At 48.5% G+C, this 25,408-nt stretch overlaps 2 protein-coding genes across 6 annotated transcripts in view; one reads left to right on the top strand and one right to left on the bottom strand.

Moving 5' to 3' along the window:
- The first annotated feature begins 513 nt into the window (after positions 1–513).
- GAPDH (glyceraldehyde-3-phosphate dehydrogenase) lies at positions 514–8,049 on the top strand. Its single transcript, XM_028712395.2, has 12 exons — positions 514–626; positions 1,457–1,502; positions 3,571–3,670; positions 4,309–4,415; positions 4,595–4,685; positions 4,963–5,078; positions 5,216–5,297; positions 5,843–5,994; positions 6,091–6,169; positions 6,952–7,035; positions 7,475–7,572; positions 7,819–8,049. Exons 2-12 carry the CDS (start codon positions 1,480–1,482, stop codon positions 7,886–7,888), a joined length of 1,002 nt encoding a protein of 333 aa, XP_028568228.2. The 5' UTR covers positions 514–626; positions 1,457–1,479; the 3' UTR covers positions 7,889–8,049.
- A 13,559-nt stretch (positions 8,050–21,608) lies between these two features.
- The window catches only part of IFFO1 (intermediate filament family orphan 1), a 29,792-nt gene continuing 25,992 nt past the window's right edge, over positions 21,609–25,408 (bottom strand). For 4 of the 5 annotated variants that reach the window (XM_028711812.2, XM_028711814.2, XM_028711811.2 and 1 more), the window contains exons 8-9: positions 23,073–23,203; positions 21,609–22,404 (exon numbers count right to left, since the gene is read on the bottom strand). In XM_028711812.2, the coding sequence (XP_028567645.2) occupies positions 22,302–22,404; positions 23,073–23,203 (234 nt within the window). In that variant the 3' untranslated portion in view covers positions 21,609–22,301. The other variant, XM_077921029.1, reaches the window with a different exon arrangement.

Raw genomic sequence — 25,408 nt, 5'->3', positions numbered from 1 at the left:
GAAGGAAATCAGCCCTGAGTGCTCACTGGAAGGACAGATCCTGAAGCTGAGGCTCCAATGCTTTGGCCACCTCATGAGAAGAGAAGACTCCCTGGAAAAGACCCTGATGTTGGGAAAGATGGAGGGCACAAGGAGAAGGGGATGACAGAGGACGAGATGGTGGGACAGTGTTCTCAAAGCTATGAACATGAGTTTGACCAAACTGCGGGAGGCAGTGGAAGACGGGAGTGCCTGGCGTGCTCTGGTCCAGGGGGTCATGAAGAGTCGGACACGACTAAACGACTAAGCAACAACAACAAAACGAAAATTCTGCCCACTTTGGAGACCTCTGAGGTGCCTGTTTTTTTGTGTGGTCTCCCTCCGCCCCAAAACAAAAGGTTGGGGGTGAGGCGATTTGGCGGGAAGGAGCCAGGGCTATTTCCATCTGAATGGGGGCAGGAAGCGGGGGCCGAGGAGCCACCATTCGGGCCGCCCCTCGCCTCCCCTCGGGCTCTGATTGGGCGCCTGCGCTTGGGGCCGGGCCTGGTCATTACCATACGGGGAGGTATAAAGGGCCGGGCGCCGGGGCCCTTCCTCCTCACCTCCTCACTGCACGGCGGAGCTGAGTTAGGTCAGGGACCCCTCGGGTAAGAAGGGGGAAGGCGGCAGGGGTCGCCATTTGGGGGAAGGCGGCGGAGGGGAGACGGCGCCGCTGCTTTGGAAAAGTTTATTTGGGGCCGGGGAGGAAGGAAGGAAGGGCGGCCGCGGCGGGGCTGCTTGTGGGGCAAAGAGCCCCCCTCAAAGAGCCGCCGCGTCTCCTCAGCGAGGGGGCTTTGGCGAGGCTGCCGGCGCTTGTCTGTGAAGAAGCCCCATAGAACTCAGTGGGGGGGGGCGCGGACTTTACTTCTGAGTAGGCGCGGAGGGGGGGGGGTTCGCTCTGGGAAGCGGGGAGCTTTTCTCCTCTTCGCCCCCCACCTCGCCCAGCCTTCGGGGGCTCCGCGCCCCCCAGCCCTCGGGCTGCGACGGTCACCAAGTTTCCCCGGCCGACTTCCGCGAGGGGGGGGGGGAGCCTCGCTGGAAAGGCGGCCGCGGAAGCGCCTTCTTAGCGTGGGGAGAAGTTGCGGGGGGGGGGAGAGGTTGGCGGAAGGAAATGTAACCTGGCAGCGTTTCTTTAGTACACTGATCCCCCCCCCCCAAAAAAGTTTAGAAGCAACTTTCGTTGCCTCTTGGATCCTGAGCTTCGCTTCCCTCCGCTCGGCCGGGTGTGGGGCGGCGTCCCTCTCTCTCTCCTCCTAAGGGGGCATTATCCTGATGGGGGGGAAAGGGCAGAGACAAGGACCCCTTTGAGCCTGGGGGTTCCTCTGGCACGAATCGGGGTGGGGTTACTGGAGTGGCGGGGCTGGGGATCCCTCCTTGAGTTTTGGCGCAAGAAAAGCAACCTTGTAATTTCCGGGTATATATATTTTGTTTCTCCCAGGATCACAATTTCCAGAGACGAAAATGGTGAAAATCGGAGTTAACGGGTGAGTTTTTTTGGAGGGGGCGGACGTGCGGCGAGGCTGCCTTAGCATGGCAGGGAGGGAGGGGCGTGTAAAGTGGGGAGGAGGAGGAGATCTGGTTGCTGGGAGAAGTAGGGGGTGGCTGCCCCCTGGGAGAACTTGGAGAACTTTCCAGCCAATGGGAGAGCGCTGGCGCCTGGCTGCCTGTTGCTGTCTCTTGTGGCAGTTCTTGGGGGGACCCGGCTCGCATTCCTGTCCTTTGCAAGGACATCTGAAGGTCACTCCGGCTCCTCTGCCTCCGCCCAGCAGCTGCTCCTCTCCAAAAAGGATCTTCTTGTGTCCTTCTCAGCCCAGCTGCCCCATTAAAACAGGTGGCACCCAAAAGGGTTTTCTCCCCATCTTGGTCTCCGCGTGCAGCAGCGAAAGCACATGGGGCAAGCCAGTGGCCAGGATGTGCCTAGGCAGGAGAGGAGAGGTGGTGGTGTGACTCACTTCCTTGAGCTATGTACTGCTGAATCACTTGCGGCAGGAAGCAGCAGCAGCAGTGGGGCTCCCTGGTCCTCCTCGCCCCACTTCTCTTTTATTCCCATCTTTTGCAACTCTGGCTGCTTTCCCCCCGCCCTGCATATCAAAGTGAAACTGTGCCTTTTGGTCTGAAGGGCCCACAAAGAATGTGACCTTCTGCACTACACCCCGTGCAGGCAGAAAACTGTAACCAGATAACTTGCAGCTTGGTGCCGCAGGGTGGGGGGAGCTGGCGCTAAAGTTAGTTCCTGACCTTTCTGCAGCGGCAGGATGGTGCTGTAAAGGAAGGGGAGAGGTGTCTGGATGCAACATGAGAGAGAGAGAGCCTGTCTAAGCAATACCTTTTCCATCTCAAGGCTTCTAATGACATAGTAGCAGTGTCCTGTAAGAATTCCCATAGAGCTGAGTGGCAGACTGCATGCTTTGCAATCAGAGGGTTTTGGACTCAGATAAGGGGAAGCTGCTTATTGGTTTATTCCCACAAGTTGGCTGGGAATAAACCATGTGAGCCAAGTGGAATTCACCAGAGTAGCTTCACAGGGAGGGTAGGACTTGCATTTCTGCATGGTGGTTTAATATCTTATCTAACACCCTCGCAGTGGCCATGAGCAGTGAATCTCTGCAAATCAGGCAGTAACTTTTCAAGCACATGCACTTGCTGAGCAGTGATTTGAGGCTTGTGATGAAAGTGGAGAGATCAGAGCCTCTTCCGTCCACATTTTTCTTGCCCCTTAGATTAGCTGGTTGCCGGTTCCAAGCATTTTAGAGCTAATAAAATGGTGGCTTGGCCTCTTATGCAAAAGATGCCCTTTGTCTCAAACACAAAGCCTTCATCACGTGACCCAAAAAAGCTGCTGCAGTTGTAGGGCTCTGGAAGGGTTGCAGAGGTGAAGTTGCATGCCCTCAGTTGGTGTCCTTGCTGCAATTGTTCTACTTACCCTACATTTCTCTCACTGGTCATTGACTTCCAGCCACAGGAGAAACTGAGAAAGGCCAGAGCTCACCAGAGCAGTAGTTGGCTCTGTGTCGGGAGATGCCCCTAACTTAAGGCAATATAATGCAGCTCTCTTGGGCATCAGACACTGGCTTGCTGGTTCAGGGTGCCAGAATAGGATTTGAACAGGTCTAGGATGTGGGGCACAATCTACTCGGAAGGCTTTGGCAATAAGCCTAATTTGAAACTAAATGGGATTGTGCATTTTAGTGAGGCTTGCACAGGGTATTTAGATAACAGAAAGATGTTGGCTACATTTCTTGTGTGCCTAAGGCAGAAAATATTTATAGAATAAGCCTGATTTTATCTTAATATGGTTAGGTTCAGGTCTAAGCCCTCGTCTAGCTTCGTGCCCTCCAACTGATTTCCAAGGTATCACAAGCTGCAGTGTGATGTGCCTCATCACTGCTGCTTCTCCCCCTGCCCCAATTACTTGATTTTTAATATTTTCTCAAAGTATTATTCTCTGTTTTGGGGTTTGGGGTTTGTGTTTTTGTTTTTGCTTTCAGAACAACTAGATAGAGAGAATTCTGTTTTTGCTTCCTTGTGACGGTTGCTCTTCTCTTTCTCTAGATTTGGCCGCATTGGCCGTCTGGTCTGCAGAGCTTCATTTAACTCTGGAAAAGTTGAGGTTGTGGCCATCAATGACCCTTTCATTGATCTGAACTACATGGTGAGAATCCAGTATTCTTTCTAAAGTCAAAAAGCAGGCTATGGCCTTACCTTGTGAACATGTATTTGTGTTACTAAACAGTATTCTTGGTATTTTTCCAGAGATCTGGCAAATGGTAGCAGTTTCTTTTGGGGAAGACAGTCTATAAGCTGAAAGCAGCATTGGGTGGTAAGGGGTAATGGAGCAAAGTGCCTCTTGAGATTTTAGAATAAAGCCCACCCCCACCCCCAGCTGACAACTACAGAGTATGAGCCAAATTGGCACATAACCCATAATATAACATTGCCCCTAGTGAGATGTTGAAAGTCCAAACGCAACTTTCAAAGGACCAGGTGCAGAGAGAGGTGTTCAAGGTTCTGAAGAGAAAATATTGCACAAAGTGGCACATAAGAGTTTTGTGGTCTTGTGTGACCACAGCAGCACTTTGCCTCCCCATGACCATAACACACAAACAGCAACAGCAACAAACCCACCTTTCTACTTTCAGTTCACACAGCCCTGTCTTCATGGAGTTGTGTATTTGAGAGTAGCTTGGGATGGGGGGAAATTGCATTGGGGATAGAGAGGCAGCCAGGCAGAATGAGGGATTAATGTGGAACCAGACTACAAAACTCACGTTTTGAATGTCTCACTCTTAGGTCTACATGTTCAAGTATGACTCCACTCATGGCCGTTTCCGTGGTGATGTAAAGGCCGAAAATGGGAAACTTGTGATCAATGGACATGCCATCACTGTCTTCCAGGAGTGAGTAATATCTCTCACTCTTCTCTTCCCTTCTCTTCTCTTCTCTTCTCTTCTCTTCTCTTCTCTTCTCTTCTCTTCTCTTCTCTTCTCTTTCCTTTCTGGCTGGGCAGGATCTGGCTCTGTCAGACACTTGCAGAGTCTAAAACTGTGATTCTTTTCCTCCTTTTTCTCCTCATCAGGCGTGACCCTGCCAACATAAAGTGGGGCGATGCTGGTGCGCAATACGTTGTTGAATCCACTGGTGTTTTCACCACCCTAGAAAAGGCCGGTGTAAGTATCTTCTGTGCAGATGAGCAAAAGGGACCATGCATCTCTCCTGGGCAGAAGGAGAGGTGTCACAAATTGGTGCAGGAGTTTTCTGTTTCCCACTCCCGCTTCTCCCCTTAGCTGAGCAATGATAAAAGTCAGAAGGATAACATAGTTTGCCTCATCCACATGGCTGTAGCCTTCCTTAGCAACAAGATTCTTGTTCATAGTTCTTAAACAACACATGCTCTTTCAGCCTTGGAGCAGATTGCTACAGTTCTTGCTTCCTTTCCCCTTTCAGGCTCACTTGAAGGGCGGTGCCAAGCGTGTTGTAATCTCTGCCCCATCAGCGGATGCTCCCATGTTTGTGATGGGTGTCAATCATGAGAAGTATGACAACTCTCTGAAAATCGTCAGGTGAGTATGCAAGCGAAATTGTGGTACTGTAATAGTAACCGGAGCAGTGCTGCTCGCTGGCCTATTAACATTGGACCACAATATGGATGGGGTTAAGAGTTGTGGTGCTCCATATAAATACCCTCATTTCCTTCCAGCAATGCTTCTTGCACCACCAACTGCCTGGCACCCCTGGCCAAGGTCATCAATGACAACTACGGCATTGTGGAAGGCCTTATGGTAAGTGAATTGCATGTTCCTAATGATGTGCCCTCCTCATTACCAAGGTCCTTTACTGTGGAGGGGGAGGCCTAGCCCCTCCCCAAACAGATACCCCAAGTCCCTCCACATATTGTTGGGCTCCAGCCCCCATCAGCCAGCATGGTCAGTGATCAGGGATGATGGAAGCTGCTGTCCAGCAACAAGTTTATCCGTCCTTAGTGTAGCCAAATTTGCAGCTCTTCAGAATGTGCCGATCCTTCCCCTTGTGGGGTGTACAAGGGGGAAAGTGCATAGAGTATTCTATCCAATTACTTGTAAAGATTTTGACTCTTTCCATTATTGCGTCATACTTTTAAACCCTTTCTGCTTCACTGCAGAAATGTCCTCACACTGAAATGTTGTTCAAAGCTTAACCTCAATGATCAAAGGCAGTCTAGGATAAAAGTTGGCTGAGAGGAACTATCCAGTTCAGAGCCCTTCCTCTCAGTAGTGTACATGGAAGGGACACACATCTTGTGCTTGGGGGTGAAAAACTGATCTCTCTTGCCCCTTCTCTACCCCAGACCACAGTCCATGCCATCACAGCCACACAGAAGACTGTGGATGGTCCCTCTGGGAAACTGTGGCGAGATGGCAGAGGAGCTGCTCAGAACATCATCCCAGCTTCCACAGGTGCAGCGAAGGCTGTTGGCAAGGTCATCCCTGAGCTGAATGGGTAAGTCCTCTTGTCTCTCTGGGTGGCGTCTGAGGGAAGGGTATGAAAGTGAGGAATGCTTTGCACCCTAACCCGAGTAATCTTCTACACCCCCAGAAAACTCACAGGGATGGCTTTCCGCGTCCCAACTCCCAATGTTTCTGTCGTGGACTTAACATGCCGCTTGGAGAAACCAGTGAGTATTTCGGAACTTGCAGCGCCTTTCCCTCGTGTAGAAACCCACCTTTGTAGCTCTCGGTAATACTCTGTAATGCTTGCCTGTACGGAAACCACAAAAGCGGGTTGCACCACCTTACAATGCGCCATGAGCTGTGCATTTATGTCTAAACAAGCACAGCTAGGGCTGGACTTCTCGTATGAAGCCCAGTCCCCTCTCTATGACCCCCCCCCCAAAAAAGTGGCAGGTGATGGTGGCAGACGCCAACATCAGTACCTGAATCTTGCCCATTGTGGTTGGCACTGGTCACTTTAATCCTTCCTTATGCTTAAAATTTATACTTTGGGATAATCCTAATTTTATTTTTGCTTTAAAAATATATTATTATTTTCTACAAGTAAATGTGTTTAGCACCAGGGCAGCAGACGCGAACTCCCATTTTATTCCTGCAGTCATGATAGTGAGGGGTTTTTTTTGTGTGTGTGTGTGTGCGCGCACACACACACACACACACAGAGGTTTGGTTTGTTCTACTATATAAGGAATGTAGAAATAGTTGCAAATCACAGTCTGGTGGATGGAGTGGGGGGGGGAGGGGAAGAGAAATTTTAACTGGGTCCACATGGCCATCTAGAGCCCAGTCTCCTCATCAAGACCATTTGAACCCAGGGTCTAAATTTATATAACTGCCTCTCCTTTCCCCAGCCTTCTCTGGCCTGTGTCTTAAGTAATTTCCATAAGCTCCTGCACAGCTCTGGCAGATGGGACCATTTTAACCTTTCCCATCCTTTTCCACACAGGCCAAGTACGATGACATTAAGAAGGTTGTGAAGGCAGCCTCCGAAGGCCCTATGAAGGGTATCCTGGGATACACCGAGGACCAGGTAAGCCACTGTGGCTGCTTCAGCAGACTGTCAAATCTGGATCTTCTCTTCATGTATACACACAATTTGTATGGAGAAAGCACATCGGTACATTTTGTAGCAATTTCTGCTACCGTGATAGTGGCAGTATAAAGATAATTTTGGACATTGAATGTATCTAAATGATACATTTTCTTTCCTCCATCTTCTTCCATGCCCTATGTGACTGGCGGCATGTGGTTTCATCCATCCTGCATTTCTTCCATATTGGAACCCAAGGTGTACATGTTTCACCCAGGCAGTGACCTGGGTGCTTAACTTCAACAAGGTGATGGCCCCATCCACCTTTAGACCATACCGGTTTTGCTTCAAGTTTATATACCATGTTGCCCTCTGTTGGATAAAATGTGAGATCATGTTTTGTTGCCTTGTATTGTGAGCTTCTCTTCTTCCTTCAAAGGTTGTCTCCTGTGACTTCAATGGTGATACCCACTCCTCCATCTTTGATGCTGCTGCTGGCATTGCTCTCAACGACCACTTTGTGAAGCTGGTCTCCTGGTAAGAGATCAAGCTAGATATAAGGTCTAGACTTGTGTAGGATCAAGGAACTTCTTGCTGTTTGAATTGCTATGGTCATCCAGTGGCCTACTGAAATTTGGGAAGGGAGACATAGTGTGTGCACACATGTGTGTAGCAGTATAGACTTCCTGCTCTCTTCCTACCACTTGTCAAATAGAGGAAGGCTATTTTATGATGAGAGGGATACTGTAGGTAACCCTACTATTCCCCTGCCTTCTTTTCCAGGTACGACAATGAATATGGATACAGCAACCGCGTGGTAGACTTGTTGGTTCACATGGCATCAAAGGAGTAAAGGCAGAGTTCCATTTCTTAATTTTCTTACAACTCGGCTCTGTATCTTGCAGTAAGAGGCCTTCTCTTGTTCCACCTGCCTCTGAGGAAGTGGAGAGGCTGGAAGAAACTTGACCGTTTCAGTAACATCTCCCCTCTCAATAAAGTCATCACTGTCTCAAATCCTTGTTCTCTTCCTTTTTCTTGTTGTTGTGGGGGGGGGGGTGAGGGTGTGAGCACAAAGGCTGTCCTTTCTCCCTGAAAGAGCTGGGCTGCCTTGAAAGTTGATAAGCCTGCAGGACAGAGTTTCTGCATGAAAATTCCCCACTTCATGGCTGCATTGCTGAACAGCAGTTGTACTGCTGTATGGACCAGCAGGCATGGTGGTGGAGGCTGCCTGTCTTGGAGTTTCGAGGGTTCAGAACGCCTGTAGCTGAGGGGGTTAAGCTGAATGTGCTGCTGCTTAAAGAATGAGCAACAGAAGATAACCAAGAGCAGTTGCAGCTTCATTGGAAGGGGGACACACACCTTGACTTGCTGGTAATATAAAACATAAAACAATGTGATTGTGCTTAGCCAAGGGACCCATCAGGCTAGTCTTCATATTTACTGTAAAGCTGACACAATTGCACTCCACCTGCCTCGGCATCTGCTGCTGAATGCTGGAAACAAAAACCAGGGCATCATCACCCAGATCTTTACTAGATCACCTAGGTAGCTAAATTGTTCCATTGTGTCAGAATGGCTGTTGCTAGCAAGAAGTTTTGACATCTGTACTCCTCGAAACTGAAGCCCATGTAAAATCCAGTGTCCAGAAGTGGACACAGCATGCCAACAGCTTTAGTTAGTACAGAGTAGAGTGGAATTATTCCTTAAGGCTGCTGGAAAATAATAAGTTCTGTTAATGCAGCTTAACAATTGCATGAGTTTTCTTTTCCAGCAGCGTCCCATTGCTAACTCAAGTTCAGCTTGTGATTGTCCACAGTCCTGAGACTGTTTGGCCTACACAGAGAACTTCACATTTGTCTCTGTCGTCTTAGAATGGAAAACTGCTGACACTACACTACTGAGGCAATTTTAAATAAGTACTCCTGAGGTGTTCGCTACCCCTGCCAAGTTTCTTACCAATGATTTACCTCTACCCTGTTTCTCCAAGTTGTTGATAAAATGTGGAAGGAATACAGGCTCTGCATCACTTCACTCAATTTCCTCAGTTTTCAGTCTTTTAAAACTCATACTTTTACCAACCTGCTGCAATGCTGGTTAAGGCAAACAAATCTTTCATGGGGGTGAATGCAGCCAAGAAGAAAACAAAACAGCATGAGAATGTTCAATAGTTGGCAGCTATATTAGTAATTTGCCTCCTTTAGTAAGGAACTGAAAACTTGGAATCTATTTAATAAAGCATGTACTTCGTTCTCTTCCATTATATGATGTATAAGAATTAACCAGCTGTACAATGGCAGTGAAGTAGATGAATAGTTTGGAGTTCCACAATGGGAGAGTGGCCATGACTCAAACTGCAGCACCAACTGCTGGCAGAAACACATACAGGCTATTTAGCCTAAGGAGAGCACACTCACCCTTAGTTTTCTCTGACAGGCAGCTGTGGAATTCACAGAATTCTAGAGTTGGAAGGGACCCTGAGGGTCATCTAGTCCAACCCCCTGCAATGCAGGAATCTCAACAAAAGCATCCATGGCAGATAGCCATCCAACCTCTGCTTTAAACCGCCAATGAAACAGTCCACCATCTTTCAGTGGCACCTGTTCACTGCTTACCATTTGCTGAGATCTTTGTGTGTGAACAGGCTGTGTTTTACTCCCCTTAGACTCAAAACTCTTGGCTTGAGCCCAAGTCCTCTGCCTTCAGCTGAGTCGGACTTTGAGGATGTGTGGGGAACAGCTGGTTCATTTATTCTGCTTTGGGTTCTGCCTCCTTATGGCACACACACAAGGCTGAAGGATGCATCTCTGTCCCTCATGAACAGGTGTCACATTTAGCACCACAATTACCAGCCGCAGAAGCCGCAACAGCTCGGACTCTGTGAGACAGGATTTTGCAAGGCCGCTTCCTGGAGCGTCCCCATCTCAAGTTAATGGGAAGTGACAGCCGTTTGGATTTTTGGCCTCGGACACTGTGAAGTATTTGGGGTGGGCAGGAGCTATTTTAGAGGTGCCAAATTCCTTGCCGAAGGAAACCTTTTTTGAATGGGGAAGAGGGGGCGATGCATGATTATTTCTTTTGCTGAACTGTGTACAAGAACTATATGAGACAGTCAAATGCACTTAAGGAGAAAGACTGCCACAGGACCCTCGTACCTACGGGACCGCCTCTCCTGGTATGCCCCACAGAGAAACCTACGGTCTGCAAACAAAAACATCTTTGAGGTCCTAGGCCATAGAGAGGTTAGGCTGGCCTCAACCAGAGCCAGGGCTTTTTCGGCTGTGGCTCCGATCTGGTGGAACGCTCTGTCACAAGAGACTAGGGCCCTGCGGGACTTGACATCTTTCCGTAGGGCCTGCAAGACAGAGCTGTTCCGCCAAGCCTTTGGCCAGGGCATAGCCTGACCACCTCCTTTGGCAATCCTCACAGAACTCTAGCCCAATGGTTGCCATCAATTTGATTTGAATTAATTTTATAATGAAATGATTTTAGAATGTTGTATTATTTTATTGTTGTTAGCCGCCCTGAGCCCGGCATCGGCTGGGGAGGGATATAAATAAATTATTATTATTATTATTATTATTATTATTATTATTATTATTATTATTATTATTATGTTCCTAGTCCGTCCCTTGCAGGCGATGAGTAATTAAGACAGATGATGTAGGACTGAAGAACCTATCCTGCAGAGGGCACTGCAGCCATGCTTTATGGTTATTCATGGCACTTTCCTTTCTTCTTGTCTCTGTTGGCAGAATGAGTCCACAGGCCTAGAGCAACACAAACTAATTTTTAAGCTGAGAAATTCTGAGATTGGTTGGGCAGTTTAAGTAACATTAGCGGGCTTTCCGCCCCAGGCAAAATCAATGCTTAAAGTCCTATTTTGCTTTCGTTTTCATTAATAGCTCTGCAGCATGGAGTCCTCCCCAGGTAGAAGCAAAAACTGCCCTCGTCCAGCCCCCAAATCTACCAACTTTGACAGATCAAAGTAGCGTCCTTGCCATAAAAGCCTGGGCCTCACTGAAGCTCTACATTTCTATTTGAGAGCCAGGGGTGTTGTATGGTTAGAATGCTGGACTAGGACCTGGGAGATCAGAGTTCAAATCCCCGTTCAGGCCAGGAAGCTTCCTGGGTGACCTTGGACCAGTTTGCTGCCTCTCAGCCTAATCTACCTCTCAGGATGTTGTGAGGATAAAATGGGGAGGAGGAGAACCATGTATTCCCCTTGAGCAACTTGGAGGAAAGGTGGGATAAACATGTAATAAATAATACAGTAATAATCATATTTCTAACCCAAAGGATCTTGGTGCCAGAGGGCAGAAATTCTAGGCTTCGACTGCCAGTGCTTGGTGCATAACCTATGTTTCGGCAGAACAAGTTGGAGATCAAATTCATTGTTTCCCACACCTCTGACCGTAGAGGTGCACCCCCCCCCACATCGCCTATATAAAATAGGGGGACGTGGGTGGCGCTGTGGTCTAAACCACTGAGCCTCTTGGGCTTGCCAATCAGAAGGTTGGCAGTTCAAATCCCTGTGACGCAGTGAGCTCTCATTGCTCGGTCCCAGCTCCTGCCAACCTAGCAGTTCGAAAGCACACCAGTGCAAGTAGATAAATAGGTACTGCAGCAGTGGGAAGGTAAACAGCGTTTCCGTGCGCTCTGGTTTCCGTCACGGTGTTCTGTTGTGCCAGAAGCTGTTTAGTCATGCTGGCCACATGACCCAGAAAGCTGTCTGTGGACAAACGCCGGCTCCCTTGGCCTGAAAGTGAGATGAGATGAGCGTCGCAACCCCAGAGTCGCCTTTGACTGAACTTAACTGTCCAGGGGTCCTTTACCTTTACCTTTTATATAAAATAGTATGAGGTCCAGGCACTTTACTTGTCTACCTTGAAATGTTTTGCATCTCTAGACTCTAGAACAGTAAGTATTCCCATGTGGGTTAAGTGATATGCATGCAGCAAAACGAGAGACAACTTAGCTCCTGGAGAGACAACTTGCTGTCATTTCTCAGAACAGGCAATATCTCTTACCTGCCTGATTCCAGGAAGACAGAATGGTCTTGCTTCACGGATTTGAGATGTCTTGCCCCTTCATTCCAAAGATGAGATGAAACTACACTGGGATTGCACATCCTTCGAGGAGCAATAAAACTTTTTAAAAAAGAGGTTGTGATCTATCTTTCTATTACGAGTTTTAAACAAGCCCCTTGTGTGAAACTAACTAACCTAGAAGTTTCCACTTTTAAAGAGCGAGCAACAAAAGGGGAGGGTTGTAACTCTGGAAAAAAACTAAGTAGAACAAAATGATAAAATAGGTCACAAAATAGTGGAGCCGTGGTGTGTTTGCGCAAGTAACTGTTCTGTTTCGGCATACGTCAAGACAAAAGCAACATCAAACAGGACCTCGTGACGTATCTGTAACCAAATTCCCCTTAGCAGTGATTATGGGTGTGTTACCAAGAGGAAGAATAACATCATCCTTATAACTCAGCCACCAAAGTGGGGCACAGTGCGTGGGCTGGGCAGCAAAACTGAGAGAACTGCTGTGCATTCCTTGAGCTACTAAAAATGGTATTAAAAAGAGACTTCTGGTTGAACGCCAGTGTGCCAGCCGCTGGAGAGGAGGCAAGCCCTGCTGGATGTCCTCAGGAGAAATCCCAAATGCACATACAGCAACCGCAAATATTTCTGCTGTGTCTGGAGGCTCAAAACAACACTCAACCTGTCCGAGAGGAAGTTCTGCTAGTCCCCGCTCCCCATTCACACAAAACAAATTCTATTTACTTTATCGTTAAAGAAGAAGAAATCCTGATGTTGCAAACAGTGCGTTGCTCTGCATAGCACCCAAACAAGATGCCCCTCTAACCGCTAGGCAGCACTATCCAATTTGGTTTCTGTCACCACAGAGACTATTGGGAAACCTGATGTCTCCCACTTATCTCTCAGGTTGTGCTCTGTGTCCCCCTTTTTTTTAAAAAAATCATTTTTATTTGATTTTACAAATATAATTTTATAACAGTCCAAATGCATATCCACATACAGTGGTACCTTGGGTTACAGACACTTCAGGTTACAGACGCTTCAGGTTACAGACTCCGCTAACCCAGAAATAGTACCTCGGGTTAAGAACTTTCCTTCAGGATGAGAACAGAAATTGGGCCGCAGCAGCACGGCGGCAGCGGGAGGCCCCATTAGCTAAAGTGGTACCTCAGGTTAAGAACAGTTTCAGGTTAAGAACGGACCTCTGGAACGAATTAAGTTCTTAACCCGAGGTATCACTGTATAGAGATTACTCTGAATCTTCCCCTCACCCCTTCATGGGTCCTATTGTCAACATATAAAACTGCATATTATTCCGTAGTCTATATTATCAATCTATATTATCCATAAAGTTTGTTACATTACAAGTGGGATTAAAATGCTGTAAATATTTTCATCTGCTTGCAGTTGTCTCCTAAACAGATTATAATTTTTCCCCATTCTTTTAAAAGTTTTTGTCCTCTTGGTTCCTGAGCTTTCCTGTCAGCTTTGCCATTTCTGCCTAGTCCATCAGCTTAGTTTGCCCTTCCTCTCTGGTAGGGACTTTCTTCTTTCCATCTCTGGGCTAGTAGCATCCGAGCGGCTGTTGTCCCGTACATAAAAAGCCTTTTCTGCTCCTTTGGGATGTCGGTACCCCACTTACCTCTTTAAAGTTATGTCCTCAAGAGGAAGAGGGTGATTTCTTTTGCTAAAGATAAACCAGGTACTTTCCTGGAATAATAGATAATATTATTTCTGTGAATAATAGAATCACAGAACTGTAGAGATGGAAGGGACCACAAGGGTCATCTAGTCCAACCACCCGGCAATGCAGGAATCTTTTGCCCAATAGGGACTCGAATCCAGAACCCTGAGATTAAGAGACATGCTCGACTGACAGAGCTGTCCTAACAGCATGTGTATACCCAAGAATACAGGTTTCTCACTGAGGCAACAGAAATCCTTTCAGTCCTCTGGTCTGAATCCAACATTATGTCCTTGGAAAAGTAGGTTGGAACTCAGATAGTCGGATCATCCAAATTTGCCAAATTGCTATGTTTTCTGCCTAAACCCAGCCCTAAATTCATGTGAAAAGAGGGGTTTGGGGTGTGCGGTGATTACGTGCTGGGAGAATATACTTGCTGACGCTTTGTGAAACCGACTGGATCTACTACATGAGTCTACAGTTAGCTCAGTTGATTAGCGCGTGGTGGTAATAATGCCAAGGTCGTGGGTTCGATCCCCTTATGGGTCACCTGCACATTCCTGCATTGCAGGGGGTTGGACTAGATGATCCTCAGGGTCCCTTCCAACTCTACAATTCTATGATTCTACTATTTTAAACAATGGGCTATCCTTGCCAAGTGTAAGGGAAGTTTGCCAAGGAGGTAAGATAACAGCTGCTATCCTGTACTGATTATTATTTGGGGAGCTGCCTGATTCATTTGAGGTCTGTTGCAAAAGATGCCTACTTCCATGTCACACTAAGCGAGTGAAACACACAATGGCTTAGAAAGTGTGTGTGTGTGTGTGTGTGTGTGTGTGTGTGTGTGTGTGTTAGTGTTATAGTCCAGGGTACCTTTGATGCTTGAAAAATCTTCACCTTCACATGAACCTCCTGCTTGGCTGCCATAGAGACACACCTGAATGTTTATTTTGCTTCTCTCCCTAGAACGCCACCTAAATTTAATCTGCAGCTCTGCTGTAACAGGTCTCCATCTCTCCCTTCCAGGTGACTCCTGGTTCCCAATGTGTGTGTGTGTGTTTTTTATATAGCTCCTATTGGGTGGTTAAGATATTTCTGCCTAGCTGAGATTTTTAAAAGGCATATTTCTGCTGACTCAGCTCAAGCGATTTAACTACCTGCCTCTTTTAATTCTTAGCGGGTTTGGTTTTTGCCCTTGATTTTTTTATTGCTGTTGGTTTTTAGTCTACTTGGATTATTTTATTTTTATGTACGCCTCCTTGGTTGCCTTGAGCTCTATATTTTAAATGCAAAGGTGGGATAAGAGCATTAGAAGAGCCTGCTGGGTTGAGGCAATGGCCCTTTCAGTCCAGCATCCTCACACAGGCAGGGCAGGATGAGCCCTTTCCCCTCCTGTGGTTTCCTGCAACTGGTATTCAGAAGCTGTGGAGACAGGGCATAGCCATTAGGCCAATAGTCATTGATGGCTCTCCCCCCCCCCCAATGGATTTTTCGAATCCTCTTTTAAACTCATTTAGATTGACAACCATCACTGCTTCCTGCATCAGAAGCATTTTCTTTTATCTGTCCTGGATCTTCCACCCAGCATACAGGAGTGAAGCCAGGATTTAATGGGGGGGGGGGGGGAGACACCCACCTTTCATCCTCCTCTGTCTGTCTCTGTCTCGCAGATTCAGAATGAAATGTCTCAACAACAGTTGCTTTAAATTACTTTCCTTTGACTCCCCAAGTGCTGAGAAAAACCTGTCAACATCTTTGTAGAAATTATTTTTGTTTTTATTTATTTACTTGATGGGGGGCAGTTGCCCCTCCCAGCTATGCCCATGCCAGTATATTTTTCTAGGAAGGTAAAAGGTAAAGGAGGGACGCGGGTGGCGCCGTGGGTAAAAGCCTCAGCACCTAGGGCTTGCCGATCGCATGGTCGGCAGTTCAAATCCCCGCGGCAGGGTGCGCTCCCGTCGTTCGGTCCCAGCGCCTGCCAACCTTGCAACCCCTGGGTGCAAGTAGATAAATAGGGACCGCTTACTAGCGGGAAGGTAAACGGCGTTTCCGTGTGCGGCTCTGGCTTGCCAGATGCAGCTTGTCACGCTGGCCACGTGACCCGGAAGTGTCTGCGGACAGCGCTGGCTCCCGGCCTATAGAGTGAGATGAGCGCACAACCCTAGAGTCTGGCAAGACTGGCCCGTACGGGCAGGGGTACCTTTACCTTTAAAAGGTAAAGGACCCCTGGACAGTTAAGTCCAGACAAAGGTGACTATGGGGTTGCAGCACTCAACTCGCTTTCAGGCCGAGGCAGCTGGTGTTTGTCCACAAACAGCTTTCCGGGTCATGTGGCCAGCATGACTAAACTGTTTCTGCTGCAAAAGGGACACCGTGACGAGTGCCAGAATGCACGGAAACACCGTTTAGGTTGGCAGGAGCTGGGACAGAGCAATGGGAGCTCACCCTGTCGTGTGGATTCGAACTGCTAACCTTCTGATCGGCAAGCCCAAGAGGCTCAGTGGTTTAGACCACAGCACCACCCGCTGAGCCCAAGACACGGTTTACGTCCATGTAACACCTCCTTGCTCCCCTTTCCGACTGCCACAACACAGAGTGCAGTTTTTCGCTTCTCATAACGCCGAGCAAACAGCTGTATGTTTCTTTAAAAAAAATTATTAAAGATTTCTTGGTTTACAAAAGTACGTGCAATGTCTCTTTTTTAATTTTCTACAGGTCAGTTTCATTTGTTGAGACATTAGTGTTACATTAGGAAGAAAAGGGGGAAAGAGGTGGAGGGAGGTATGGTGAGTGTGGGTGGGGTCGGGTGGCGATGCTTCTATTTTACTTAATGTATGTGTGGGGTTTACTATTTTACTTAATGTATGTGTCAGCGTCACTTGTGCAGGTTCTCTTTATTATTCGCTTGTGTTCCTTTGGGGGTGAGAGAGGTTGGGGTTGGCCTAGGGTGTGGTTGTGTGTTTGTGATTGGCTGTGGTAAACTTTGTTTTCATGTGTGAGAGGGGTGTGTGTGTGTTTTTGTATCAGGTTAGCCATATTGATTCGTACGCTGTTGGCGGATTCTTGGCGCTGTCTTGTTGGGCTGTGTTGGACTGTGCCTATGGCCAAGGCACAGTCTGACCTCCTCCTTCGGTAATCCTCACAGAACTCTAGCCCAATGGTTGCCATTAATTTGATTTTGAATTGATTTTAGAATGAATTGATTTTAGAATACATTTCAATTAATTGATTGTGATTTATGTAAACTGTGTTACTTTTATTGTTGTTAGCCACTCTGAGCCCGGCTTCGGCTGGGGAGGGTGGGATATAAATAAAATATTATGATGATGATGATGTGATAAAGGGGAGCCGTATCGGAGTGAAGGCATCTTCTTCTATTTGTCCCTGTGTCAGTTTCAGTTTATTGGTTAGTTTTTCTAATAAAGCTGTTTCCCATACTATTTGATTCCACTGATCCATGCTTACTCCTGACAGGTCTCTCCAGTGTCTGGCTATAATATTTCTGGCTCCTGAGAATAGGTGGGTTATGAGCTCTTTATGATGTGAGTGGGAAACAGCTGTATGTTTCCTACCCCCAACACCTGTGGAATATTGACAGAAATGGAGTAAGGGAAACCGCTGGACATGACAGGGGACGGAAACACGTACCCACATACACTTACAATTGCTGGCTGACCTTTGCTAGCAAACAACCCCTTATCAACAGCTTGGTGCTTAGCAACTGGAAGTCTTGCCAGCTCCACCTGCCTCTCTCTCTCTGCTTCCATGAATTCTCTATCAGGCATTCCAGCAAGTGCGTCCGGACCTGTTTCATGACATGAACCCGAGAGCAGCTTCTAATTTAAACAGAGCCAAAAAACTTTGCGCAGATGCCACACGGGACAAGTGCCCCATAAGACTATGGCGGCCTCTTCAAAACCACAGGCTCTACTATTTCCTGAATGCTTCCCTATGAGCTGGGTATGAAAATGCAACCAGTTGAAAAGCTGTAAACTGGCCAAGGGTGGGAGAAGTCCAGCCCAGATGTGGAGGATGGAGCCGAGCATTGGGCATAACCATGATTTATGTTGGGGGAGGGCAGGACACTCACCTGCCGCCATCCTCTGTCTGGCTCTGTCTAGCAGATTCGGAATGAAATGTCTCAACAACAAATTGCTTCCTTTTGACCCCCAAGAGCTCAGAAAAGTATGTCAAAATCTCCAGTCATTTGAAAGCTAAATAAAAAATTAACACCTGGGAGTACCTTTCATGCAGCGAATATTTTGCAAAATTACAAAGAACACACCTTTTTATCTTAGTTAAAAAAAATCTAAACTAAAACAAGATTTATTGGATATGTGTGTGTGTGTCCAGTAGCACCTTAAAGGTAAAGGTAAAGGGACCCCTGACCATTAGGTCCAGTCGTGGCCGACTCTGGGGTTGCGGCGCTCATCTCGCTTTATTGGCCGAGGGAGCCGGCGTACAGCTTCTGGGTCATGTGGCCAACATGACTAAGCTGCTTCTGGCAAATCAGAGCAGCGCACAGAAACGCTGTTTACCTTCCCGCCGGAGCGGTACCTATTTATCTACTTGCACTTTTGACGTGCTTTCGAACTGCTAGGTTGGCAGGAGCGGGGACTGAGCAACGGGAGCTCACCCCGTCGCGGGGATTCGAACCGCCAACCTTCTGATCGGCAAGTCCTAGGCTCTGTGGTTTAACCCACAGCGCCACCCATGTCCCATATTAGCACCTTAGAATCCAGCTAAGTTTGTTCTTGGTATAAGCTTTCGTGTGCATGCACACTTATTCTGAAGTGTGCATGCACACGAAAGCTTATACTAAGAACAAACTTAGTTGCTCTCTAAGGTGCTACTGGACATTTTAATTTATTTTTTTATATATATTTCGACTTCATCAGACCAACACGGCTACCTACCTGAATCAAGAAGTTTTATTGGATTTGCTGAAAACCTTGTCAGCACTTCCTTCTCAAATTCCTCCTTTTTCCAATGCCGATTTTCTGTGCGCGCTCAGTAAGCCAAACCCATTGAGACGCTCCCCTGTCATCAATGACCTTCGCCAGGTCTATTACCCTCTGCAAGCTACTGAATGACTGCTCTATGGTACGAAAGGTGCGTGGCTGAGCAAGAGAGATGAGCAGTGCCTTTTTCTGCGGCCGGGTAAAAGATTTTCCTCTGTTCATGTAAGCCACACCTATCGCTCAGTTGGGTTGCCAGTTGCGTCACTAGGATGCGCCACAACATCATCCAAGCAACCTCAGCGAACTTTTCAGTTTCATGTATTCCGATTATTTCTACTTTTGGTTCAGTATTTTTATTTATTGACTTGATGGGAAGGGGAACAGCTGCCCTCCCTGCTATGCCCATAGCGCTGAGCTCTTCCGCTTCTGCTCCTCGCTTATCTTCTAGCTGGGATCCCAAAGCCTGTGGTGGTGTAGTACTTTGGGTGCTGGCCTAAGACCTGAGAGACCAGGGTTCAAATCCCCACTCAGCTGCGAAGCTCACTGGGTGACTGTGGGGCAGTCGTTCACCCGCTGCTTGGAGGAACGGTGGCGTAGAAATGTGAAGAGAAGAAAATAAACAAAAAATATGCACAGCTGTTGTGTGGAGGGAGACAATGCTTCAGAACTTCCAAGTGTGGGCCTTCCATTAACCCACACACCTGTCGTACGATTGGAAACGACAACTTCCTTCCTCTCTCTCTTTTTAGGACTGCAGGGACACCCTCCCTGCAACATATAAATCAGGGGTAGGCAACCTAAGGCCCGGGGGCCGTATCCGGCCCAATCGCTTTCTAAATCTGGCCCGCAGACGGTCCGGAAATCAGCGTGTTTTTACATGAGTAGAATGTGTACTTTTATTTAAAATGCATCTCTGGGTTATTTGTGGAGCATAGGAATTCGTTCATTTTTTCCCCTTCAAAATATAGTCCGCCCCCCCAAGGTCTGAGGGACAGTGGACCGGCCCCCTGCTGAAAAAGTTTGCTGACCCCTGATATAGATATTAGATGCTCAGCCCTGGGGCTACCGGGCAGCCGTCTTGCGGTATCTAGCACAGCTGGAGGAAGTGTGGTGGCTTCTGAAACTACCGCACGAAAATTGGAATGAAGGAATATTTAAGGACTTAAGGCAAATATTGGAGTTATAAAGGAGATGCAGGGGGAAAATGGTAACATAAGGATCCACAAAAGGGGGAGGGAGGGAAATCAAAGGGGATATGTGTATTATTATTTTTTGTTTTTATTTGATGTATGTAAAACTGAATAATTCAAAAATGAAATTCTATATAAAGAAACTACCACCCCACCCTGCTCAAGGCCTAAAATGCTCCCGCTGCAACCTGACCTAAATGCACATAGCGCTCCCCATAAATTCAGATCATTGAGCAGCAACAAACATACATTATTTTAATACGAGAGGTCTTACACAAAGCTGTTTTTAAGAGGAGCAAATGAGGGCAGGGGGTGTGGCAGTAGAGACCACCCCCTGAAATGTCACCACACATGTAACAAACATGTTTCCAATGGGCTCATCCACACTTGTCCCTTGCCTTGAGTCCAAGCAGTTTCCCACATGTCCTGGGCTTCCTAAGCACAGCTCCAAGAGGTTTAGCTTTTCCCCTGCTGCTTTTGCCTGGAAAATGCACTCTTTAGCTCTAAATGGGAACAAACAGCCATCTGCGGAAAACTCGATGGCTCTTTGTTCTGATTCAGCGCTAAAGCATGGGTTTCCCACAAGGAAAACAGTGGGGAAACAAAGCTGTGGGCAATCCCTTAGTTACATTGATCTGCAGTTACCATTTTATTGCCTATTCACCCAGGGTGGAGCAATCCTTCAGGAGCGCTCCAAATCCCTCTTTGATTTTCGCCACTGAATAAATTTGGGGTGATCTGAAAACTTGGCCATTCACTTAGCAGACAGCAGAAAGCTGCACACCACCTACAGCTGGGAGTTGTTCTGGAGTGTATATGCCAAATATTGGAAATAACTGTATTCTATACAATTGGATGAGGGACGTGGGTGGCGCTGTGGGTTAAACCACAGAGCCTAGGATTTGCCAATCAGAAGGTCAGCAGTGAGCTCCCGTTGCTCGGTCCCAGCTCCTGCCAACCTAGCAGTTCAAAAGCACATCAAAGTGCAAGTAGATAAATAGGTACTGCTCTGGCGGGAAGGTAAACGGCGTTTCCGTGCGCTGCTCTGGTTCACCACATGACCTGGAAGCTGTACGCCGGCTCCCTCGGCCAATAAAGCGAGATGAGCGCCGCAACCCCAGAGTCGGTCACGACTGGACCTAATGGTCAGGTGTCCCTTTACCTTACCTTTATACAATTGGACAATAGAAGAGTGGAAGTACCTCTCTCTCTCTTTTTTTTTTAGTTTTGGATCATTCTTTATTAATATTAAAAATACTTATAAATATGGTATGAAGATACATACCAAGAAAAGATGGCTAGAAAACTATGTGAGAGACAGCATAGTGGTTTTTCTCAGAGTGCGAGCCCAAGAAAGATGGGAGCTGCCCCAGGTGGGAACTGGGAAGATGTGGATCACTGTTTGTGAATTGAAGATTAGGACTGAAAGTTGATAGAATATAAAAAATTGTGTTTGTGTAGGTTTCTTTCTTCTTTTCTTTCTTCCCCCCCCCTCTCTTTTCTTTTCCTTTTTATTATTATTTAGCTTTCTCTAGATATTAACTTTGTTATGTTTTTATTGCATTATATGTTGAAAACCTTTAATAAAATTGTTTTTTTTTAAAAGAACAGCTCGTGGCTTCCCATAATACCTGCACCAAGAGCTCCCGCGTCCGCAGCACCCGCCGCGCGGCTCACAAAATCTCACGCGCACAACAGCCCGTAGAAAAGGACGTCAAATCCATTTAATGTTCCTCGTTTCCAGACATAGCACATCACAGACATGGTTTGCGCTGCGGGAGCGCGACTAAGCGGAACGCAAGGGCGGAGAGGCGGGAGCGACGGAGACCGCGGCTCGTTCTTCATCCCCACACAAGGAGAGGCTCTTGCTGTCGGGGGGCAACGTGGTCTTGGGATGGGGGGGGGGCGCGCTGCCCAAATGCACTTCTGCCTGTTCAGAGAACAGAGTCCAGCCTTTAAGCCCACTTGGCACCGAGATGAGGTTCAAGTTTTGCAGAGAGGAACGGATCCAGTTCGGCTTGTGTTGTGTGTGTAGCATGGGGAGGCAAGTCACATATACTAGGTGGCGAGGTGGCGGGGGGGCCTTCCTGAGGCAGAACCCAGGAGTAGAGGATGCAATAAGGCGGGTGCCGCCCCACTAAAGCCCACATAAGTACGGAGGGGCAGAAGAGGAGAGGAGGAGGAGGAAGGAACAGACTCTCCCGATGGCCATCTTATCTAGCTGCACCTCCAGATTGCGGAGGCAGGATTGTGTGGCAGGACTCTAGCGGGGTGGGGCTCCTGGTTCCCTTCCGTCCGGCACAGCCACAGTGAGGGCATGGCTTCCCCCCCCCAACGGCACGCTCACAACTCCTGGGCCAGGAGAGAGATACAGAGGGGGCACATTCCCCCCTCATTATCTTATGGAGGCATCGCTTGGGAGGTCACGATCGGACTCCTCCTTTTCCTCGCTTGGAGCCGATTCACTTTTCGAGACCGGAGTGAAAGCAGGAGATTTTCTGAAAGAAAAAAAGGGCGGGGGTCACATGCGCACTAGGGCTGGGGGAGGGGGGGACACACACGGCGGGAGGGTCCAGTGGGCGCCTGTAACAAAGGCTCGCGGCGGGCAGAGAAGGAAGCACAGGAGAGCGCTCTGGAACGGAGAGGGAGTCAGATTCTGGCTACACTAGATGCAATTGCAGGGCACAGAGAGAGGGGGGCACGGGGGGGCGTGAGGGAGCTTCCTTAGGAATCTTGCCAAGCCCAGGGTTGGAGGGAATGGGGGGCACAGCACGGACATCCTCCCCAAGCCCAGCGCTGCACTGAATTTATTGTCCCATGAACCAGTGCCAAAAAAGCCCAGCGGGTCGGCGATGCTTCTCTTTGTCCGGCCGAAGCTCTCTTTCGACGGCGACTGCGCCTGTCGGAACTGCGTCACCTTCTAGAGACACATGGCACGAAACACAACTCCTGTAAGTCTGCAAGGGGGGGTTACAGCCCATCACTCAGAATCCAGCCCAAATTTGCCTCCGCCTCCCGCCCGCCCCCCACGGACACACACACTCCCCTCCCCTCCCACAACAGGGAAGACAACTGACAAGGCCCTGCAGATGCCCCCCTCCAACCGGTGTACCCTTCCCACAGCAAGGACTAGGGCCTGGCCTAGATCCCCACTAGAGGAGCTCACCTGTCTCCCGACTGGGTGATGAGGCGGCGGCAAGTCTCCATCTGCACGTCCAGACCTCGCTTCATGCTACACATCTCCATGTACTCGTGCAGGTGCCGGTTCATGTCGTTCTTTGCTGTGGCCAACTCCAACTGAGGAAGAGAGGAGTTTCAGGGGCACTCATCCTGCCAACAGCAATCCAGATCCACCCCATCTCAAAAAAACCAGCCCTTTCCCATGTCTGCTGGATGCAACTCTTAACTTTATGTGATAGGTAAAAGGTAAAGGTAAGCATAAGGGACGTGGGTGGCGCTGTGGGTTAAACCACAGAGCCTAGGACTTGCCGATCAGAAGGTCGGCGGTTCAAATCCCCGCGATGGGGTGAGCTCCCGTTGCTCAGTCCCTGCTCCTGCCAACCTAGCAGTTCGAAAGCACACCAGCGCAAGTAGATAAATAGGTACTGCTCCGGCGAGAAGGTAAACGGCATATCCGTGCGCTGCTCTGGTTCGCCAGAAGCGGCTTAGTCATGCTGGCCACATGACCCGGAAGCTGTACGCCGGCTCCCTCGGCCAGTAAAGCGAGATGAGCGCCGCAACCCCAGAGTCGGTCACGACTGGACCTAACGGTCAGGGGTCCCTTTACCTTTTTAAAGGTAAACATAGCTGTCAACTTTTCCCTTTTCTTGCGAGGAATCCTATTCGGAATAAGGGAATTTCCCTGAAAAAAAGGGAAATGTTGACAGCTATGAAGGTAAAGGACCCTTGGACTGTTAAGTTCAGTCAAAGGCGATTATGGGGCGCTCACCTCGCTTTCAGGCAAAGGGAGCCGGCGTTTGTCCGCAGACAGCTTTCCGGGTCATGAGGCCAGCAAGACTAAACCGCTTCTGGCGCAACCGCAGTGGTACCTATTTATCTACTTGCACTGGCGTGCTTTTGAACTGCTGGGTTGGCAGGAGCTGAGAAAGAGCAACGGGAACTCACCCCATCGCAGACTTGAACTGCCAACCTTCCGATCAGCAAGCCCAAGAGGTCCAGTGGTTTAGACCACAGCGCCACCCGCTACACTGGAGCCAGGCAAATGCCAGAGAGCTTTCCACACATGCACACCCATTTATATCTCTCTCTGTCCTGCTCTGTTGAATTTTATTACATACAGGGTTTGGGGAGACTCTGCCCAGCAAGGCCTGGCCTCCCAGTATCTGGCAGTACACACGGCCAGAATTCAAAGACACATTTCAGACAGCCAAAAGCACATCTTGAGGGCTGGATAGAGAGACTTGAAGGGCCACATTCAGTCCCTGGGCCTGCGATGCCCCCCCTTTACTTTTCCTAGCATAAATAAATGGCTAACCTCCATTCTCCCATGGGGAGAAGGAAATGGCTGCCCTGCCACCCTCCCCAGAAACTGGGAGGCCAAGCCTTGCTGGGCAAAGTCTCCCCAAACACTGTATGTAATAAAATTCAATATACTGACATTTCCTTCTTACACACACCCTTTTTGTTGTCGTAGGCATCCATCTGCTCCAAGAGACATTGCAGTGCCTCCAGGGGTGAAGTCAAACCACTGTGTTAGCACCACCAAATTGACCTTCCCTGGGGCGCAACCCTTGGCAGTGTGTATGGAGGTCCTGGCACTGGTGGAGGAAGAGGGGGATGGAGGGAGTGTACCGCCCCCAGCACCACGATCCCGGTGGGGTGCCATCGCGGCTGCCCTCCCGCATGCTGGGTGCCATGCCCTTGCAGGTGGTGCACCATGCCCCCAGGACATGCGCCTCACCCCCTGGGCGGCACACCACGCCCCTGGGACGTGCGCCAGCCCCCGCCTGTTCTCTGCCTCCGGTGCCGGAGCATGAAGCTCCCTACTGGGTCCTGGGCTGCCTAGGCGACAAGACCCTCCCCTTGGCCTTGCTGATGGGGTCCAAAGGAAAGCAAAGCAATATGTCTGGCACCACCTTGGCTGCAGGAGTTGCCGGAAAGAGGCGTACAAGGCGCCTTGTCTTAGGGACAAGTTTTAGGGACTCCTCTCTGGATTTGTGTGGGGTTTACTCCTTAGGCTTTTTTTCTCCCAAAGATATCCCACAAGGCCCTGGAGGTTTAGGGTCAGAGTCTTCCTTCTCCTAGGTGGGCTACCTAGGAGCAGCCCTGTTCAGGGAAGTTTTTAATATTTAACGCTGTACTGTTTTTAACACTTGATTGGGAGCCGCCCAGAGTGGCTGGGGAAACTCAGCCAGATGGGCAGGGTATAATAATAAATTATTATTATTATTATTATTATTATTATTATTATTATTATTATTATTATTATACCACCTTCCCAGGTTGATGAGCCCCATCTGCCCCTCACTTCCCTCAGCAGCA

The sequence above is a fragment of the Podarcis muralis genome, chromosome 17 (assembly GCF_964188315.1).
Source record: "Podarcis muralis chromosome 17, rPodMur119.hap1.1, whole genome shotgun sequence".
In the NCBI taxonomy this organism is placed as follows: Eukaryota; Metazoa; Chordata; class Lepidosauria; order Squamata; family Lacertidae; genus Podarcis; species Podarcis muralis.
This window is presented reverse-complemented; position numbering and strand designations above follow the sequence as displayed.

Excerpts from the sequence above, each read along its gene's own strand:
- GAPDH (XM_028712395.2), top strand. The coding sequence starts at position 1,480 with ATGGTGAAAATCGGAGTTAACGG. Across the intron at positions 4,416-4,594 it reads GCCATCACTGTCTTCCAGGA|GCGTGACCCTGCCAACATAA; the intron begins GTGAGTAATATC and ends TCTCCTCATCAG. Across the intron at positions 7,036-7,474 it reads TGGGATACACCGAGGACCAG|GTTGTCTCCTGTGACTTCAA; the intron begins GTAAGCCACTGT and ends CTTCCTTCAAAG.